At 40.1% G+C, this 16,363-nt stretch overlaps 1 protein-coding gene across 2 annotated transcripts in view; it reads left to right on the top strand.

The window, feature by feature from the left end:
* Nucleotides 1-16,363, top strand: part of MRPL22 (mitochondrial ribosomal protein L22) — a 41,757-nt gene that overhangs the window by 14,241 nt on the left and 11,153 nt on the right. The window contains exon 3 of one of the 2 annotated variants that reach the window (XM_052643989.1): nt 12,090-12,207. In XM_052643989.1, coding sequence (XP_052499949.1) covers nt 12,090-12,207 — 118 coding nt within the window. Of the gene's footprint in view, nt 1-12,071; nt 12,208-16,363 lie in introns of both variants that reach the window. The other variant, XM_052643988.1, reaches the window with a different exon arrangement.

The raw sequence follows: 16,363 nt of genomic DNA on the forward strand, positions 1-16,363 counted from the left end.
TGATCCCACATGAACCCATCATCCAACTCCAGCACTTCTTAACTCATGGCCTTTCTTGCTTTATCTTTGGCCCTTGCTTCCCCCCATCATATTTTGAAACAAATCCCAGATAGTTTGTTATTTCATCAATAAATATTTCACTGTGTATCTTATTTAAAAGTATTGAATGTCCAGGTAATGTTCAAATTTCCAGTGGTTAAATAACTTTTATACTTTTAAAGTTATAGTAGTCCACACTTAAGAAATTCCTTTAGCATTTCTTATTTCTTGTAAGGTCAGTTTAATGGTGAGGAACCCCTTTAGCTTTTGCTTGTCTAGAAAACTCCTTTAGTTCTTTTTTTTTTTTCTCTTGAACCAATTGTCTACATATATGTATTTCAGTTTTTTTTCTTTGCTTTTGTTTTTAATTGGAGGACAGCTGCTTTACAATATTGTATTGGCCTCTGCCATACAACAAAGTGAATCAGTCATAAGTATACATCTGTCCCCTCACTCACCACCCACCCCCCATCCCACCCCCCTAGGTTGTCAGAGTGCCTTGTTGAGCTCCCTGTGTGACACAGCAACTTCTCCTTAGCTATTCTACACATGATAATATACATATTTCATTGCTACTCTCTCAGTTCGTCCCACCCTTGCCTTCTCCCACTGTGTCCAGAAATCCATTCTCTATGTCTGCATCTCTGTTCCTGCCCTGAAAATAGCTTAATCAGTACCATTTTTCTAGATTCCATATGTATGTGTTAACATATGATACTTATTTTTCTCTTTCTGACTTTCTTCATTTTGTATAATAGGTTATGTGTTCATCTACATCATTAGAACTGATTCAACTGCGTTCCTTTTTTATGGGTGAATAATATTCCATTGTATGTATGTACCACAACCTCCTTATCCGTTCACCTGTTGATGGATATCTAGGTTGCTTCTGTATCCTAGATACTGTAAATAGTGGTACAGTGAACATTGGGTTACATGTGTCTTTTTCAGTTATGGTTTCCTCATGGTGTATGCCCAGTAGTGGGATTGCTGGGTCATATGGTAATTTTATTCATAGTTTTTTAAGGAATCGCCATACTCTTCTCCATAGTGGCTCTATCAGTTTACATTCCCACCAGCATTGCAAGAGGATTCCCTTTTTTTCCACACCTTCTCCAGCATTTATTGTTTGTAAATTTTTTGGTGATGGCCATTCTGACTGGTGTGAGGTGATACCTCATTTCCTTTTCTCTAGTAATGAATGATGTTGAACATCTCTCCATGTGTTTGTTGACCATTTGTATGTCTTCTTTGGAGAAATGCCTCTGTAGTTCTCACACCCATTTTTTGATTGGGTTGTTTGTTTTTCTGGTATTAAGCAGCATCAACTGCTTATATATTTTGGAGATTAATCCTTTCTCAATTGTTTCACAGGCATTTATTCCCTCCCATTCTGTCTTTTTGTCTTGTTTATAGTTTGTTTTGCTGTGCAGAAGCTTTTAAATTTAATTAGGTCCCACTGTTTATTTTTATTTCCATTACTCTGGGAGGTGAGTCAAAGAGGTTATTGCTGTGATTTATGTCAAAGAATGTACTGCCTATGTTTTCCTCTAAGAGTTTTATAGTGTCTGGCCTTACGTTTGGGTCTTTAATCCAGTTTGAGTTTATTTTTGTGTATGGTGTAAGAAAGTGTTCTAGTTTCATTCTTTTACATGTGGTTGACCAGTTTTCCCAGCACCACTTATTGAAGAGGCTCTCTTTTCTCCACTGTATATTCTTGCCTCCTGTGTCAAAGATAAGGTACCCACAGGTATGTATATTTATCTCTGGACTTTCTATTTTGTTCTGTTGATCTGTATTTCTGTTTTTGTGCCAATACCATAATGTCTTGACTGACTGTAGCTTTGTAGTATAGTCTGAGATCAGGATGGTTGATTCCTCCAGCTCCCTTCTTATTTGTCTAGTTTGCTTTGGGTATTTGGAGCCTTTTGTGTTTTCATACAAATAGTGAAATTTTTGGTTCTGGTTCTGTGAAACGTGCTTTTGGTAATTTGGTAGGGATTGCGTTGACTCTGTAGCTTGCTTTGGATAGTATACTTGTTTCACAGTATTGATTCTTCGAGTCCAGTGATACAGTGCGTCTCTCCATCTGTCTGTGTCGTCTTTGATTTCTTTCATCAGTGTCTTACAGTTTTCTGCATACAGGTCTTTTGTCTCCTTAGGTAGGTTTATTCCTTGGAATTTTATTCTTTTTGTTTCAGTGGTGGATGGGATTGTTTCCTTAATTTCTCTGATTTTTTTGTTGTTAGTGTATAGGAATGCAAGGGATTTCTCTCTTAATTTTGTATCCTGCAACTTTGCTGTAAATTCATTGATTAGCTCTAGTAATTTTCTGGTGGCTCCTTTAGGGTTTTCTATGTGTAGAATCATATCATCTGCAAACAGTGAGAGTTTTGCTTCCTCTTTTGCAATCTGGATTCATTTAATTTCTTTTTCTTCTCTGATTGCTGTGGCTAAAACTTCTGAGCTATATTGAATAGTAGTGGTAAGAGTGAGCACCCTTGTCTTGTTCCTGATCTTAGAGGAAATAGTTTCAGTTTTTCACCATTAAGAAAAATGTTTGCTTGGAGTTTGTCATATATAGCCTTTATTATGTAGAGGTAGGTTCCTGCTATGCCCATGTTATGGTGTCTTTCCTTCAATTCTGAGTGGTAACTTCACCAGATAGAGTATTCTTGGTTGGAAGTTTATTCTTTTTGTTTTTGTTGCTCTGCTTGGGTGAGTTCTACTGCCTTTCCTTAAAGTTGACAGATTCTTCCTTCTGCCTCATTGAATTTGTTGTTGATGTTCCTCAAGTGTATTTTTCAGTGCAATAATTCTTCAGCTCTGTGACTGCTGCTGCTTTCCTGGTAGTTCAGCTGGTAAAGAATCCACCAGTGCAGGAGACCCCGGTTCGATCCCTGGGTCGGGAAGATTCCCTGGACAGGGGAAAGGGTATCCATGCTGGTATTCTGGCCTAGAGAAATACACAGACTGTATATTTTCTTATATTTTCCACTTTTTGTTGAAGTTTTCACTCTTTTCATCCATTTGTCTTTCCAGTTTAGTGGGCATCTTGATGACTGTTAATTTGAACTCTTTATTAGGTAAATTACTTATCTCTGTTTCCTTAAGAATTTTTTGTGAGGTTTTTATCTTGTTAACTCACTTAGAGCATATTCATCTGTGTCTTCATTTCACGTGACTCTCTGTGTTGGTTTCTATACAGTAGAAGAAACAGCCACTTCTCCCAGTCTTGAAGGAGTGGCCTCATGTAGGAGGTGAAGCTTTTCTTTCATCCCTGCCACAGCTTTTGTTTGTCTTTCACACTTCTGTGTTTGCACAAGTGGCAAATGGCTCCCGTTTGTTGAGGTTGTGCCGAGAATAGTGTTCCAAAGAGGAGGATTTCAGCACCTAGATTCAATCTGACTGGAAGCTAGACCCTCAGGCAGCAAACTTATAAGTATGCAAATATATTCAGTTCTGGGGGGCCACAAAGGTAAGCCCTTTTGGCCCCCAGAGCCAGGAGATCTGTCCTCTGGGCAGCAGTTGGAAAAATCAGGATACACCCTCCAGATGAGTAGATACGCTTCTTTTTGGGAAGATATTGGTAAGCTGGAGTAAGGCAGAGAAAAAGAGCTCCAAGCTGATGTCTAGAGCTTACATTATTTTTTGTTTTGTTTTGTTTCTTGGCTGCACTGCAAGGCATGTAGGATTTTAGTTCCCCAACCAAAGATTAAACCTCTGCCTCCTGCATTGGAAGCACGAGGTCTTAACCACTGGACAACCAGCGAAGACCCCAGCCTGCATTCTTGAGAGCTGCTTCATAGGCTACTAAATGTGTTGCAGACTTGAGGCTTCCCACTCAGAAGTTCCAGGACTGCAGTGTGGTCTCCTTCATAGAAAGACTGAGCAGTGTGCCTTGGTCTGCTGTCTGTGCAGTCACCTGAGGATGGTAGCCTGCCATGAACCATCCTTCCCCAGTGGCCGCAGTCCCATGAGACCCAGAACACAAGCCCCTCTGGTCATGAGGGCCAGGTGACCAAGGGGCATCCCTTGGATGTCAGCTGCAGAAGCTATACCAGACGTGTGTAAAGCTCCCCTCCAGAGACACTGGTGCTTTGTAGCCTAGCAGAGGATGAGTGCTAAGATAGTGTCTACAACCTCCCCACCACCAACCCTAACTTTGGAAAGGATTACAGTCAGCTCCTTGATATGTATTGTTTGCTTAGAAGCCTGCCTCCAGGCCAGTTAGGATGGTTAGCTAATAGGCCTCCTTCATAGAAAGACCTCAAAGATCTGTTGCCTCTTGCTGTGTCCCATGGGTGGCAACTGTTTAAGAACTCTTTCTCCATTGGTTACATTCCTGGGGGACCCACAAGTAAGTTTAAGCCTCTGATTACCAGAGCCAAGTGATGTAGAAGTGTTCCCTGGCAGCAGTCATAAAATTCATGGTGCCAGACAGGGTTCTGAGCTCTTTGGGCGACACCTATTACTACAGTTCCATGTGAACCGGAACGCAACCTCCTCTGACCTCCAGAGCCAGACAGTCAAGAGTTATCTCCTGGGTGGCAGCTGCGAAAGTTGGGGTACCAGATGCATATAAAGGCTGTCTTCTGGGAGATAGATACTGGTTCTCTGGAGCATGGTAAAGGAGAGAGCAAAGATGGTGCCTGCCAGTCTCCTTCCCTGGAGAGCGTTGCAGCAGGCTCCTTAATGTGTGTGTTAACTTGCCTCTCAGGCTTAGGGTTTGTTTGTTTGTTTGTTTAAATTTACTTTTGGCTGTACCACACGGTTTGTGGGATCTTAGTTCCCTGACCAGAGATTGAGCCTCTGGACCCTCTGCAGTTAGACCTCGGTTGTAACCGTGGTACTGCTGGGGAAATCCCCAGGCTGAAGTTTTAATGTAAACAGGTGAGCCTCCTTTACTCTTAGTGTGGAAATGGCTGCTTCTGAGCTGAGCATTGGGGTGGGTGAGTTTCTGAGTGTGACTCTTTAAGAGGTGTTTCTCTGATTGTCTCCGGCTTGTGGGTTGTGGGCCGTGAGCTCAATTGGTTTTCAAAATTAGGTGTTTTGGGGTTTCATCTCTCAAGTGTGTGTCTTAAAAGTTGCAGTGCCAGATGTGGAGTTTGAACCCTTTGTTCTCAGAGAGAAGCTCTGAGTGTTGAGTTCCCTCTCAGTTATGGGTTGTCATGGTGGGTGTGGGGTTTATGACAAGATTGTGAGCCATCCTCTCCTGCTGCTGTGATATAGTTTTCTTCCTGTGTACCTGATGTGTTGTTGTCATCCAGCCAGCCTTTAGTTGTTTTTTTTTTTAAGAGAAAATTGTTCCATATGTAGCTGTAGACTCAGTGTGTCTGTGGCAGGAGGTATAGGAGATTAAATAATATGCTGCTGAATAACCAATAAGTCAAAGAAGAAGTCAGAAAATACCTTAAGAAAAATGGAAATGTAATATACCAGAGTTTGTGGGATGCAGCAAAAGCAGCTCTAAGAGGGAAATTCACAGCAACAAATGCTTACCTCAAGAAAAAAAAAATCTCAAGAAACGGCATAACTCTGCACTTCTAGGATCTAGAAGAACAAATGAAGCCCAAAGTTAGTAGTCAGAAAGAAGGAAATAATAAAAATTAAAGCAGAAACAAATGAACTAGACATTAAAAAGACAAGAGAGAATACTGATAACTAAGAGCTAATTCTTTGAAAAGATTAAAAAAAAAAAATCCCCCAAACCTGACAAACCTTTAGGTAGACTCAACAAGAAAAGAGAGAGAGGACTTTGTTATATAACATCAGAAATGAAAAGAAGAAATGTGACAGTGATACCACAGAAATACAAAGGGTCTTAAGAGACTACTATGGGACTGCCCTGGTGGTCCAGTGGTTAAGACTCTGCCTACCATTGCAGCGGATACAGGCTTGATCCCTGGTTCAGAGGAGTCCACGTGCCGCAGGGCAGCTGAGCCCATGCACCGCAACAACTGCAGCCTGCGTGCCCAGAGCCCGAGAGAGGCCCCCGCAGTGAGAAGACCACGCACTGCAGCTGATGAGCAGCCCCCATGTGCCGCAACTAGAGAAGGCCCGTGCACAGCAGTGGGGGCGCAGTGCAGCCAAAATAAATAAATAACTTGAAAAACACTGAAAAAAAGGAGACGACTATGAATAATTATATGCCAGCAAATTGGACAACTTAGAAGAAATGAATAAATTCCTGGAAATGTATAACCTAAGGCTGAGTTGAATCTGTGTGTGTGTGCTCAGTCATGTTGGACTCTGCGACCCTGTGGACTGTAGCCCACCAGGCTTTCCTCCATGGAATTTTTCAGGCAAGAATACTGGAGTGGATTGCTGTTTCCTCCTACAGGGGATCTTCCCAACCTAGGGATTGAGCCTGCGTCTCTTGTGTCTCCTGGTTTGGCAGGCGGATTCTTTACCAAGCCCAGTGCCACCTGGGAAGCATAAGGCTGAATCATAATGAAATAGAAAATCTGAGCAAACTGATTACTAGCAAGGAGACTGAATCAGTAATCAGAAACTCCAACAAATAAAAGTCCAGGAGCAAAAAAAAAAAACAAGTCCAGGACCAGATGGCTTCCCTGGTAAATTCTACCACACATTCAAAGAAGAATTAAAATGAGTCCTTCTCAAACTCTCCCCCCAAATAGAACAGGGCAGAATTCTTCCAAACACATTTTATGAGGCCAGCATTATCCTGATACCAAAACCAAGTAATGTGCCACATACAAAAAATTACAGGCCAATATCCCTGATGACCACAGATGCAAAACCCTCAACAAGTTCTTAGCAAACTAAATTCACCAATACATTAAAAGGATCATAGAGGAGTGGTGGGGAGCAGCGGCGGCAGCAGCAGGCTGAGGGGATGCACGGGCAGTGGCGGCGCCCTGTCGCATGGTCACAGTGGGGGCGGCTGCTGCTGCGCCGCCAAACGGGAGGAGCCTCCCGAGCAGCGCGGCCTGACCTTCGGCCTGTACCTGGCCTGTACCTGCTCTTTGACTTGGAGCAGTCGCAGTGCTTCAAGGAGAGCCGTGAGGGCAGCGGCCGCGGTGTCTTTAGGCCATGGGAGGAGCTGACTGACCGCTCCAAGTTTGTTGAAAGGGATGCAGATGAAGAGCTTATGTTTAATATTCCATTTACAGGCAATGTCAAGCTCAAGGGCATCATTATAATGGGAGAAGATGATGACTCACACCCTTCTGAGATGAGACTGTGCAGGAACATTCCACAGATGTCCTTTGATGATAGAGACAGGGAGCCAGATCAGACCTTTAGTCTGAACCGGGATCTTACAGGGGAATTGGAGTATGCTACAGAAATTTCTCATTTTTCAAATATCTGTCATCTCTCAATTCATATTTCAAAAAACTTTGGAGCTGATACCACAGAGGTCTTTTATATTGGCCTGAGAGGAGAATGGACTGAGCTTTGCTCACATGAGGTCACCATCTGTAGTTATGAAGCATGAGCCAATCCAGCTGACCACAGGGTCCATCAGGTAACCCCACAGAAACACTTTATTTCCTAAGGTCTGGCTAAGACTCCCACAGAGGCATTGTGTCATTGAAGAAGTATGACATCCTGTTGGGAAGGACAAAGAGAGATGGGGCTCCAAAGAGAGTTGGCTGCCACAGCCTCTGCCAAGGTTTGTCTTTGGGGCGTGCTGCAGAAATCTGGCCTATGGAAGATACCACACCCCCAGGAAGGGTTGTGTGGTTGCCAGGGAACAATCGTGGTTCTCTAGGGCCCTACAGAAATCGGGTCTTGGGCTGGTCAGTATCTGGCAGCCATGGATGATGCCTGCCTTCCCAGTTTATGTGGCCATGGGACCCCAAGTGTCTTGTTGCTTTGTGGCAGGATTATTTTATGACTTGTTTTTTAAAATGGAAACTATTCCTGGGCTGCGGTAAACTGTTTGAAGCCTCAGCATTGTGTTTGTATTAACCATCAGGGGGGTCTGTAACTAGAAATACTTGTCCCTGCTTGCTCCTTCTCCCTGTCATCTTTCAACATTCTTGTCAAGTTGCCCAGTTTGGAGTTGTCTGTCATGCACCAGTGTCCCATGTTATAGCTTGAAGAGCAGGAATCTCCTGATGTTGCTTAATAGCTTGAGAGGGTCCTTTTTTCCTGTTGCCCAGGTAAGCGGTCTGAGGAGAGCATGGCATTGTTTCTGTGTTTGTGGGTAGCCTGGTTGGGGTAAGATGGGACTTTGATATGCTTCCCTTTGGGAAATCCTTAATGTTTATCAGTTTCTAACTAGTGTTGTAAGCCCAGTGGCAGAATTTGGAGATCTCGGTTCTTCTGTTCATGGCTTTTTATTCACTGTGACTAATAAGCTTCCTAATAAATCCTTGCCAGACTTAAAAAAAAAAAAAGGTCATAGACCATGATTAAGTGGGATTTATTCTAAAAATGTATTCAATACTTTCCAATTCCAGAAATGGTTCAACACATGCAAGCCAGTTAATGCAATTCACCACATTAACAAAATGAAAGATTAAAAAAAATCATATGATCATCTCAGTATGGATGTACAAAAAAAGCATTTGACAAAATTCAGTATTCATTTATGATAAAAACTTTCAGTATCCATTTTTGATAAAAAGCAAGCATCGAGTGAACATACCTGAACATCATAAAAGCCATATATGTCAAGTCCACAGCTAGTGTCATACTCAATGGTGAAAAGCTAAAAACTTTTCTTATAAGGTCAGGAACAAAGATGATGATATACATATACTCTAACCACTTATATTCAAAATGATATTAGAAGTTCTAGCTGCAGAAGTCAGACAAGAAAAGAAATGTATCCAAATTGGAAAGGAAGAAGTAAAACGCTATTTACAGATAACATGATAAAACCCTAAAGACTCCAAAAAAACTATTAAAAGTAAATGAATTCAGGAAAGTTGTAGGATACAAAATTAATACACAAAAACTTGTTTATACTAATAATGAACTATCAGATAATCAAGTAACCCATTTACAGTTTCATCAAAAAGAATAAAATATCTAAAAATGAATTTAACCAAGGAGATGAAAGACTTGTATATTAAAAACTATAAGACATTAATGAAAGAAATTGAAGAAGATAGAAATAAATGCAAAGATATTTTGTGTTCATGGATTGGAAGAATTAATACTGTTAAATGACCATACCACTCAGAGCAGTCTACAGACTCAGTGCAGTCCCTATCAAAATGTCAGTGGCAGGGCTTCTTTGGTGGCTCACTGGCAAATGATCCACCTCCCAGTGCAGGAGACATGGGTTCGATCCCTCACCTGGGAAGATCCCATGTGCCGTGGAGTGACTAAGCCTGTGCGCCACAAGTATTGAGCCTGTGCTCTGGAGCCTGGGAGCTGCAACTGCTGGGCCCATGTGTCCTAGGGCCTGTGCTTCACAACAAGGGAAGCCGCCGCGATGAGAAGCCTGCGCACCACAACTGGAGAGTAGCCCACTTACAACAAAAGCCCATGCAGCACCGAAGACCCAACCCAGCCAAAAATAAATAAAATTAAAAAGAATTTTTCAGTGGCGTTTTCTCACAGAAATGGAACACTTTTAAAAGTTGCATGGACCCTCCAAACTCCAATAACAAAAGCAATCTTGAGAAAGAAGAGCAAAGCTAAAGGCATCATGCTACCTGATTACAAAGCTGTGGTAATCAGAACAGTATGATATCGGTATAGAAATGGACACATAGATCAATGGAACAGAATAGAGAGCCCAGAAATAAACCCACAAATATTTTGTCAATATTGGGGAAAAGATAGTCTCTATTGGACAGCCATATGCAAAAGAATGAAATTGGATCCTATCTTACACCATACTCCAAAATTAAGTGGGTTAAAGACTTGAATGTATGACCTGAAACCATAAAACTCCTAGAAGAACGCAGGCAGTAAGCTCCTTGACCTAGGTTTTGGCAATAATGTTTTTCAATCTGACACCAAAAGCAGTAACAAAAATAAACAAGTAGGGCCTTATTAAACTAAAAAACTTCTCATAGGAAATCAGCGACGTAATGAAAAGGCAAGCTACTGAATGGGAGAAAACAGCTGTAGGTAATATATCTGATAAAGGGCTAATGTCTAAAGTAGACAACAAACTCATATAACTAAATAGCAAAGAGACCCCAATCAAATTAAAAACTGAGATCTGAATAGCTATTTTTCCAAGGAAGACATGCCAGTGACCAACAGGTACATGAAAAGATACTCAGTATCATAAATCATCAGAGAAATGCAAATCCAGACCATGGTGAAATAATACTTCATACTTGTTAGGGTGGCAGGGATTTGCAGAAAAGGGAAACCTTGTGCACTTTTGGTGGGAACATAACTTGGTGGAGCCACCGTGGAAAATGGTATGGAGGTTCCTCAAAAAATTTAAAATGAGCTACCATGTCAGCTAGCAATTCTACTTCTGAAGAAAATAAAAGCACTGCTTTGAAAAGATGTATACACACTCTTATCCATTGCTGCGTTACAGTAGCCAGGATATGGGAACAACCTCAGTGTCCATCAGTGGATGAATAGGTAAAGAGATTGTGATATATATAAATATATAAACACACACACAGAGGTATTAATCAGCTGTAAAAAAGAATGAAGTTTTGCTATTTGTGACAAGGATGAACCTGGAGGGTAGTGTGATAAGTGAAATAAGTCAATCAAAGAAAGACTAATACATTTGATTTCTCTTGTATGTGGAATCTAAAAAACAAAACAAAAATAAAACTAGGCTCATAGATACAGAGAACAGATGGATAGTTGCAGGAGGCTGCAACCTCTTGGGTTGAGGGGTGGGAAAAATGGACAAATTGGTTTTTTTCGTTTGTTTTGCCGTTTTTTAGTTTAAATACATTAAATCAAACTTTCAAAAAAAGTCCACTCGTTAACATTTTTCTTAGTTCTCATAATCTGTATGTAGGTTCTTTATTCAGCTCCTTTTTAAAAACTCTCCTTGTGATTTTTTTGTTGAAGAAAGTGGGCTGTTGGTGTCACAGACTTAAGTACAGCTCGGATTTTGTTGAGCGCATCCCCTTCATGTTGTTTAACAGGTGTCCCCGTCTCTGTCTTTTCTGTATTGACTCAAGATTGATTCAGGTTTGTTTTTGGCAGAAAGACTACTTCATAGATGGTGGGTGGTGTCTTTTTACATCAGGAGGCATATAAATCCATCTTTATGCATTAATTTCTTAGGCATTACAAAATGATGTTATTTGTCTTGATTTTTCAACAAAGTTGAGGAATTCTTCAGATCATGTCAGGGATCTGCTGTGTCTTTAAATCTGTTTTAGGACTGAGATGACTTACAGTAGCGAATCAGTAGTCACTGGCCACCGTAAAAAGGAATGAAATTTTGCCGTTTGCAACAATGTGGATGAACTTCAGTTATTATCTTTAGTGAAATAAGTGAGACTGAGAAAGACAAATATTGTGCAACATATGTTGAATCTAAACTGTAAAACAAGCTAGTGAATATAACAAAGAAGAAACAGACTCACAGATGTAGAAAACTGATGGTTATCAGTGGGAAGAGGGAAAGGGGGAGGCAAAACAGGGGTAGGAGGTTAAGTACAAGCTACTATGTATAAAGTCAGTAAGCTACAAGGGTATATTGTGCAACAGGGAATATAGCCAACATTTTATAATAACTATAAATGGAATGTAACCTTTAAAAATTGTGACTCATTATGTTGTACACCTGAAACTTACATAATGTTGTATATTATATATATATGATGAGAAAGTCCCTAAAAAAATAAGTGTTTATTGGTCAGTAAGGATAAGATACCTTGGGCATTATAATATGTTTATTATTTGACTAATGTGAGTTACTGACTTTTCACTCTTCTTAGCATTCAGTACACTACAAGCTCTTTGTGGTATTTTATGTAATAGCACTCTCTGTTAACAAATATGTCCAGAATGTTCCCACTTGTTATCCTTAAATAGTTTCCATCAAAATGGAGCTGATGTGGTTCAGAAAATAGATGTGGAGAAGATTCTAAGTGTCTGTTGCTTTACAGGCTTTTTTCATCTCACAGCATTTTACCTCAATCACATATCCACACAAGTGCTTCTCTTGAAATATCTCGAAAATGGGAGAAGAAGAATAAAATTGTTTATCCTCCACAACTGCCTGGAGAACCTCGGAGACCAGCTGTAAGTTTGTGGGTATAACTGATCTCTTCATTTTGATAAAGCACTCTTACTCTTGTGTAGCTATGCCGGGGTGCAGCCCCGGTGGATCCAGGGAATTCGAAGGTGGGGACGGAGTCGGCGTCTTTGGAAAAATACATATTTAATCACAGATATAGAGAGATTAGAAATGGATAGTGTAGTAGGAAGATTAGTGGAGAAAAAGAGGCTGAATAACTTGGATTACGTGGAATAGCATCCATGCTCTAGACGGGAATTCAGCCAGAAAAACGGGAGCAAGAAAGAAGTGACATGGGGGAATCAGTCTTTCTGGAAACTGATCCGATTTCTTTATTTTTGGGTTTGCTTATATACCTTTTGTTACACATAGGGATGAATACAGAGTCACGCGGGAGTCAGCAGTCCTGACCTTTATCAAAATCAGGTGCTTCACATAAATGTATAAAAAAGTTACATCATCTTCTGGCCATGAGTGAGATCTGCTGACATTTTATGATCCTTTCTTTCTGATAACCAAAAAACTTATTTCTTCCAAGGGTGTTTTTTCTTAAACCAGGCACCACCCTCCAAATAAAGTTACATTCCTATAGGGTGAGGGTGTAGTGAGTTACAATCAAGAAAGGAATTTAACCCAAGGTTAACATGATTAGTCTTAAAGGTTAATACTTATTTCTCCTATATGCTTAAAGGTTAATACTTATTTCTCCTATATGCTAGTTATAGTCATTATAAGGGCAGGGAATATGGAGATTTAGCAGCAAACATCAGCCCAACAAATGAAAATCCTTTCACCAATGCTCCCCTTAAAATCTATTTAGTTTTAAGATATGATAAAGTTACATTTTTACATAGCAAGGACACAGTGATTTATAACAAAGTACAGCGATCTATTACAAAAGAGAAAATCCGTTAACTCAAAAAGTCTAGTATTGCTAACATCAAACTACTATATTTCCTTTGCTATATTCCAAATACATTGATTAATATATTCCCAGGTGCCTAAGGATATGGAGGCCTGGCGGCAGTCATTGACTCAACAAGAAGAAACAGTCCTAGAAAAGACTCTCAAAATACTCCAAAAGTCTCTGTGCTGTTTATGGTTAAGAGGTAGTAAACAATCATGTGGCAGGAGTATGGATAATGCTGTCACGCAAGCTAGTCTGTCAGCAGAGAGATTTGACCTGAGACATCCTTGTCCCACCCAGAGCAGGGAATTAGCAGCAATTATTGACACAACAAATGAAGAAACCCTTCACCAATATAATTCCTAACCAACACACTATACTAATAATTTCTAACTCCCCAAAAGAATTTGCCTTTAATAAGTCTAAAACATCTCATGCCTCTCAGGTTGGGAGGCTGTAAACAATCACATGTGGCCGGACGAACCTATACAGGTGGGCTAGATAACCTTCAGAGGCGTCCGTAAGCTGAAACACTCTTGTCACGCCCAAGGATTTTTATTGCCTTGGAGCTGCACGTTTACTCCTTCTCCAAGAAAAACGGTTATGGAGGAGAGCCCCCCGTAAAGTCAGAGGTGTAGGTGAGAGCATAAAACAGACTGGTTTTGGGGTTAGATGTTTGGGAACCGGGGGTTTCCTGAGGCTTGATCACGCCTTTGCGTATGCCAAGCCTCCTTCCTCCTGACCTTTGCCATGGGCGGAGTTCCTCACGCTGGCTCCTGGCATAGCTAGCAGTGATTTAGTATTCTATATTAAGAAAAAAATTACAGCAATTTTCTTGATCTTTTCATTGATACAGAAAATATTCTAGGTTTATCTTTTTGAGAGTTAAAAAGATTGTTTCTTATCTATTTGCTTCTTATTTATTTTGTTTCTTTATTTATTTGCTTATCCAGAAGCGCTCCTGGATGGGCTTTCCTGGTGGCTCAAATGGTAAAGAATCTGCCTGCAATGCAGGAGAACTGGGGGTTGAATCCCTGGGTCAGGGAAGATCCCCTGGAGAAGGGAATGGCAATTCTCCAGTATTCTTGCCTGGAGAATTCCATGGAGAGAGGAGCTTGGTGGGCTACAGTCCAGTGGGTTGCAAAGAGTTGGACAAGAGTGAGCGACTTTCACTTTTTTCACTATAAATACATTGCTTACTAACAGGGAACAATTTGCTCACCTAGCCACATAGTTTACACACTGTGTCATTATTTGCAGTATTCCTTAGTATTTTCAGTCTGCTAGCTGCAAACATTTAGAAAGTTAGTATTACCTCTTGTTTAAAAGAGGGCCAGATAATACCATTCTATCTCATTCTGTTCTTCAGCATTTGGAATATGTAGTTAAATAATAGTAGATGGGCAATGAATAAATCCTATAGCAGTAACTTAAAATGAATGTCACCAGTTTAGACCACTCCTTTATTTTTAAGAGTGTCTTCCTAATTTAGCTAGTACAAATATCCAAACAATGTAGGCTCCTGTAGATACTATCTTACATGTGACTTCATCCTGGTAAAGAAAGTAAGTCAGAAATTAAAGGCTTTTAAAAATATATATACATATAAAATAGTCATACCTTGTTAAATTGAGCTTGACTTTTTATGTGTTTCTGAAGAAAGCTAAGTTAAATAAATTAGTAGTGAAACTGTATCAAAACTGTTTGAACAGTCACTTCTATGAGAGGCATGTTTTTAATATGTGGATTAATTGACATACTGATCATATGTCATTCTTATGAGTCATTAATGTGGATCCTCTATTAGGTGACATTTTTTGTTGCTGTTTGTGTCATTATATGCATTTAAAAATAAACTTCTTTACAAGTTACTAATTTAGACATTTCATAATTTAGACTTATACTTTATTTGAATAGCTGTTTTGGACATTATATTCTAATGTAACTTTACCTAATTTTACTGTGTAGGTTAATTAATAGCCATTATGTTTAACCAGGCCTTCTGACCTCCAAATTTGCCACTTTATCTATTTGCCATGGTAGGTTTATTTACTGAGACTTAATCTGGTTTACCTTTAGAAAGTGCCCTTATACAGTGCACCTGCCTCAAGCAAACGTTGAGCTTTTTAGTTTTAGAAGACGATGGTTGAATAACTTTCACCTTTTCTGGTAAACATTTGATTCCTTTTTTCCCAGTGTTTTGCCAGGATTACAGTGTCTTTTTTTTTTTTTTTTAATATTTGAAGATGATTATATACAATTCAGGTTTAACAATGTCTCACCATGGGAAACCAAGAGTTGAAAGGTTTCTATATAAAAGATTTTGTTGAGTATTAATTTTGCAGATTAATATTATCAGTCATGACAGTTCTTTCCTCTCCTGTGCTCCCCAGGACAGATTATTGCTGAAAATGTAATTAGACTGTTGCTACACTTTTCAGCCTGTCAGCTTCTACTGCAACAGAATTGAAATCTGCTACATATTGAAAGATGGCCACTTGAGACTAACTGGTGTTTCTAAGTCATTTGTAAACTTCTAGCTGGGCTCAGAAAGTTAAAAAGTTCTGCGGTTTCTCTGCTGTTACTTGCCTTGAATTGCCTTGAAATCGTTTTTCTGATTTTTAAGTGGCAGTGTGGTGTAGTAGTAGAAAGAGTGTGGGTTTTAGAGTCATGAGGAGAACTTTAAAGATAGACCTGCCAGACATTGTATTAAGCCCTTCACATACTTCCCTGGGTGGCACTAGCTTTGTCTGTTACAAGCTTTGCTATCTTGGACAAGTCACTTGATTTCTCTGATTTTCATTTTGTAAAAGATTTATAAAATGTTTTCTCTCCCAACTCATAGAGTTAGATCATATGAAATAAAGGGCTTGAAAAATGCTTTATGAACTATAAATTGTGTAATGGATGATTGATTAAAAAATTCAGTGGGATAAAGCTACCTTCTATAAATCAGTTCAGTTCAGTCGCTCAGTCATGTCCGACTCTTTGCGACCCCATGAATCGCAGCATGCCAGGCCTCCCTGTCTATCACCAACTCCCGGAGTTCACTCAGACTCGCTTCCATCGAGTCAGTGATGCCATCCAGCCATCTCATCCTCGGTCGTCCCCTTTCCAATCCCTCCCAGCATCAGAGTCTTTTCCAATGAGTCAACTGTTCGCATGAGGTGGCCAAAGTACTGGAGTTTTAGCTTTTAGCATCATTCCTTCCAAAGAAATCCCAGGGCTGATCTCCTTCAGAATGGATTGGTTGG

Source organism: Budorcas taxicolor, chromosome 7 (assembly GCF_023091745.1).
Source record: "Budorcas taxicolor isolate Tak-1 chromosome 7, Takin1.1, whole genome shotgun sequence".
Taxonomy (NCBI): domain Eukaryota; kingdom Metazoa; phylum Chordata; class Mammalia; order Artiodactyla; family Bovidae; genus Budorcas; species Budorcas taxicolor.